General features: G+C 31.3%; 1 protein-coding gene across 5 annotated transcripts in view; it reads right to left on the reverse strand.

Annotated features, from left to right (window-relative positions):
• LOC106461102 (sodium channel protein para-like) overlaps positions 1-5,846 on the reverse strand; it is a 229,094-nt gene that overhangs the window by 80,812 nt on the left and 142,436 nt on the right. For all 5 annotated transcript variants that reach the window (XR_002610925.1, XR_002610923.1, XR_002610924.1 and 2 more), the window contains exon 13: positions 4,152-4,217. Coding sequence is in view for 2 of the 5 variants with exons in the window: in XM_022387986.1 (XP_022243694.1) it covers positions 4,152-4,217 (66 nt within the window). In the remaining 3 variants the exon portion in view is untranslated. The remainder of the gene's footprint in view (positions 1-4,151; positions 4,218-5,846) is intronic.

A 5,846-nucleotide genomic window follows, 5' to 3' on the forward strand; every position in this document is an offset into this window, starting at 1 on the left:
CTTTGGTGTAGTATTTTTGTAAACGATATCCTTTAGAATCCATTCGTATGTCTTGTATGCAGTGGAGAATTGGTTTTTATAGTAGATTTTGAGTTGTTCAGTGGAGTTGTCGGTAGTGGTGTTTCTTTGGCGGCTGTCCAGGTATCGTTGAAGTGTCTTGTCGAATGTGGTATTACTATATCCATTATTGCAATAAAAATCCTACAGCAAACTCCCATGATCAACAAACAATCGACAGGAACAGCACGCACACTGCTGCTTCTTGGCGAGAAACCCCCAAGCCACAATACAACATTCCACCAATTAACGCCTCCCACGAGCTAGATACCACCACCTGCTTACCTATACCTATAAATATCCACCAACAGTAATCACAATTCACACAATATATATATATATATGTTTGATCCTTGTCTAGACATGGTTTCTGCCTGTTCCTTGGTTAGTATATGTGTGTATATATATATGTTTGATCCTTGTCTAGACATGGTTTCTGCATGTTCCTTGCTTAGATAATGGGATCACCTTATTCTTGGCTGGAAATAGTTGCTGCCTTGTCCTTGGTTAAACTGTGATGTCTCCCTGATTCATGACTAGAATAGTTTGTCAGTGTAGTACTTGACTGAGTTAGCTATTCTGCTTCATTTTTATCCTTATATTGAATCATATAATGTATCTAATTCTTAAACTGTACCAAGTTATCTTCCCGATTCTTAAATTGAACAAGCTGTATGCCTGGTCCTTTGTAGAATGAAATAATCTGTCCAGTCTTTGTCTGAAGCAAGTAGTTCACCAGGTTTTCAGTTATACCAAGTAGTTTACCTAATTTATACATGTTTCAGATTATGCATCTGTCTGATTACTAATATACCCATAAGTCTGCTGAGTTTTTGATTAAACCATGTAGTCCTCTATATTCTCAATCTGGATTAAATAGTCATTTACGTTTCAATTGTGCCAAGTAGTCTGCTTAAGTTTCAGGTGAATTAAGATGCATGTATTGTCCTTAGTGAAATTAAGTATTTTGCAGGGTTTTAGGGTTAATTAAGTACTTTATCTTGTTTTTGGGTTAGACCAAGCTAGCCATATGGTTCTTAGCTGGATAAAGCATGAGTAATCGGCCTGTTACTTGTCAGACCTATCTGTCTTTCTCTTGAATGTACCTAGCTATTTGTCTATTTTTTCAATTAGAGCACTGACAATCAGATTCTAATTGGCCTGTTACTTGTCGAACCTATCTGTCTTTCTCGAACTTGACTGGACCTAGCTATTTGTCTATTTTCTCAATTAGAGTACTGACAATCAGATTCTAATGTGAGCCACGTATATATATTGAATTAAGCACTCTAATAAGTCTTTAGTTCTATAAAGTTTCTGCCAAGTTCTTAGCTGGACCATGCACAAGTATAGTTTTACCTTTTCCTTTATTAGAGCTGTGTCTGTCAGGTACATGAATGAACCAAGCTACATGCCTCACTTTTGTGTTAAACCAAGTGAACTGCCTAGTTCTTAGTTGGACCACAAACAAGTACTCTGCCTTTTCACTTGTCTGGACATAACTGCCTGTCTGTATTTGACTAAGCCTTGCTATATGTCTATGTTTTGCATTAGATTCCTCACTGCCTGGTTCTAAGCTGGGTCAAGTATGTGTAATCTATTTGAATTTTCATTAGGGTTAATAATTTTCTTGTCCTTCAGTTATATGAAAGCATGTTTGATTAGTCATTGCTTAATATTGTCTATCTGGATATCACTGAACCATAAATATCTTCCCGTAGTTTTACTAGGTCAAGTTTTCTATCTGGTCTTCAAGTTGTCTGTCTGGGTTTTGAATTGATATAGTTGCCTAACTAGTCACTAACTGGATGAAATTTTCTACCTGGTTTATGACTGGAATAAGCACTTGTCTATTTCTTTAATTAGTCCACCATATTTGGTTAATCTCTATGCAAAGCTGTATCTTTACCCTTTAGGTTGCACAAACTAATTCTCCTAGTTTTTATTTGGAACAATTTTGTTACTTTTCTTTGGGTTGGATCATATACACAGTGTCTTCAGAAACAATTAGATAAGGTAAGTTAATTTTTATACACATTCAAAAATTTAAAATAAAAGAAGCAAATTGAGCTTTCATATTTTGAGGCCAAATAATATTTTGAGAATAGCTTGAGAAAATTAAGCTGAATAAACAGCAGGACTATAGTATACTTATTTAAATTCTTACTAAGTTTGTAATTATACATGTAAAAATAAATAAAGAATTATTCATAATTAATATGAAAATGTTGTTAAACAGTCTCAAAAACAACTAAAATTCTGCAAAGCATTCCAATGAATTTCTGAGTAGATTCATGCAAATAATTCTAAAATTAATTTCTCTATATTTCAAAATTATTTGTTTATTTTTAAAGAAAGCTTGAGTTGTCAAAATAGTTCATTGAAATTTGTAAAATACTACTAAACCCTCCTACAATAATATAATTTCTTTTTTAATTTCTACTTAATTATCTGTACATCTCACAATTTTATACTGCCATAAGATATTGAAATTTATTTCTGTATTCATTAAGAAAAAAGTATACCTATTTTCAGTTATGATATAATAAAGTTATGTTTAGATTTCCCTAGTTTTAAAAATGTTACAGAAAGGAGGTGTTTGGAAAAAACAAAAACTAACCTACTTCATAGCCTGTTTACATATTTATATATATCAAATATTCAAATCCATTAAACTTACTAAGTGATTCTATTTCAAACCCACTAACAACTCAGTGAGGGAGATCATGGAAAGAAACATTTATATGCTACTTAAAATTTCAACTGAGGTTTTTATGAGTTAATTAAGAGCAAACAAATATTTTTGACATACCAAAGTTTAATGGCTTCTTTCAACAAAATCAAAAATCTGTCAGTTTTCTGCTAAAAATTGTTATCTAGGAGAAAAACTCACACAACTGTTCTGTTTAAGTTGTTTGAACTGTAGCTTCTCAACAAAAAACATATCTATAATTTTGTCTGAAGAACTCACTCACCAGCAAATTAACACTTTGATTAGATGCATTACATGCAGAAATTTTTATTCTTATCTGACTGAGGATACCAATTTTAAAACTAATAACTTTTTCTCATACTTATTGAAGTACAACAAGTGAGGAAAATAAATTGAATTACTTTTGCCTGTATAGAAAAAAAATCTAAACTAATGATTTCATGCACACTATAACTATAAAAACATAACCTTTGCTCTTCTTCTGTTATATTGCAAGTATAATTCCATTTGAATCTGAAAGGTTCTTCATTTCCATAGATTTATTTTTCCAAAACCATTAGTATGTTAGGTAGTCTGACAACATGACAGATATTAATCATATTTGCTAGAAACGGATTTATAGAATATTTTAATAATCTGTATGCATATAAAAAGAAAGATATGTTCATATTAGTAATGACTTGGACAGATAATTTATCATTTTTGAGATGAAATTACTGGCGCAGTTGAAACCTTCCATGATCTCAAATACAATATTTTCTAAATGTCTGAACACAGATTTATCTATCTATACAGGGTGTCATAAAAATAACTCTCCTGAGTTATAACTAACATTTTTAAGGGTCTTTATCTTTCTCAAATAGTCATGGTTTTGGTAACACTATACACTATATATTTCAGATATAAGTAAGAAAGAACATAAATGAAACAGAAGTAATTTTTTTGACATCCTGTATATAAATATAAATAATTATTCCTTTGAAAACAGTATAAAATACAACTCTAATTGTAATTTCAAGAAACAATTTAAATGAGTGAAAAAAGCCCATGCTCCAGATTTGTTTAAAGCTTTAGATTTATATTATTTAAAATAAACAACCCATGCTTTCTATAAGGTTTGTCTACCATGCATGGCTAAGCCATCATCTACATTCTCAAATGGGTGGAGGTCCATCCTTTAGAGCAATCATGTATCATCTTGATACAAAAAGTATGTCAACAAGCTTGCTTCTATGGAAGAAAAAAAGTAGTTATTTAACATTCCCAAAACACTGCTCTGGATTCTAGTGCACAACCAGGCCAGATAAAAAAAAAGCAGGCAAGGAACCACCAGTGGCAGCTACAGTTAAGATTTGCACTGTGGGACACTTCAAATATTTACCTCTTTCATTAGCATTACTCTGATTTCCTGCTGCTTGTTCTATGATGTCATTCAGAACCATCACATCTAAATCCAGACAAGAAAACTAATCAGTGATATAAACAACACCATTCATGATGTTAGAAAACACGTAGGTTCAAGGTTTGATAGAAATGAATAAAAACCCTATAACCCGAGCACTTTCGAAAGGTGGAATTATCTTCTTCAATTTGCCCCTGAAGAAGAAAGGTCCACCTTTCAAAAGTGCTCAGATTATAGTGTTTTTATTCATTTCTATAAACAACACCATAGTGATCTTCAGGAGCTTTCTAATCAACTTTTAACTTTCACAATGTATGTGTATAGGACTTCCTAGAATACTATTAGTTATATTAACAAACTAAAATACAACATATTTTACATAAGATTTGTGTTATTGTAATTAAAAGTTTCACAGCTTTTTCAGAAACCTGTACCTAATTTTCAGAATGTTATTATAATGCAAATGTTCTGTGATTGTTTTAGTTTATTATAAAGTAACAACACCAGACATATTTTGTCATCAATAAGTTTCACTTTGGAAATGCTGTTTCGATTTAATGAGTATGTTTAATGGATGTCACCAAGATGCTGGTCAAAGTAAGATACGTTTTCAGCTTTTAAGGTTTCAAAGTAAACTACAAAGCATGCAATATATACTGAATAATGTCACATTTAGTGGCATTCTTAATATAAAATACTAACCTTCTTTTGATCAGGAAACATCTTTAAAAGTAATTTCAAACTACATACTGTGTTTCATCCAAAAACAGATTCTAATCTTCATAATAATATGGTTTAATTATGAAAAATATTTTGCAACAATATTATCTTAAAAAAAATGTTTAAGCAATATGGAGCTTATTGTTTGCCATTCTTAGCATTTCTTACCTACTTCTAAAGTACACATGTCACAGGGTTGTGTTCTAGAACAAACTGCAAAATAAAGTTTAAGATCAGATGCTCAGATGACACTCACTTATACTTGTCATTATTTATTTGATGAAATATATATGGTGTGTGTATATATATTGGTGCATCTACAGCACTTCAGCAGTACTGTATCTTCCTCATCAGTTCCACCAAGTCAATGATATAAAATATCTTTCAAAGAAAGTTTAGGTGTCAAAAGTAAGCTTGGTGTGGATAATTTTTAAACAGTATTCTTTCTAGTCTCTCATAATATGACAATATAGATTGAGACTGCAGTTTGCAGTCATTCATGGTAAACAATTTTTATTCAAAATGAGCAAAACTGTACAAATATATAGCAATCTTATCACCTCAAGATGATATAAACCCACATGCTAAATCTATCTAGTAAATTAGATAATCTCAGAAACTGCTTTATTATGAAATAACAGAAATGTTTATTTCTGAACTAAATGTATTCATGCAACTCACTTGCACACCTCACTACCTATGTTTAATTTACTTGATTAATATATGCATTGCAGAAAGATTGTTCTATGCTTAAAATGACTACATAGATAGGATTTTGGTTTATAATAAGCAATATTTTCTGTTAAACTGAACATTTATGGGATGTCCCTACAAGTAAAACATTTAAGAGCTGCATATCCTATGTTAGATAAAGAAAAATTAAGGCAATTTATATTGTTACGTATCTGCTTGCTTGTTTGTTTCCAGTAGAAATTCTTTCCGAGGATCTTCAGC

Source organism: Limulus polyphemus, unplaced genomic scaffold, assembly GCF_000517525.1.
Source record: "Limulus polyphemus unplaced genomic scaffold, Limulus_polyphemus-2.1.2 Scaffold898, whole genome shotgun sequence".
NCBI classification, from domain to species: Eukaryota; Metazoa; Arthropoda; class Merostomata; order Xiphosura; family Limulidae; genus Limulus; species Limulus polyphemus.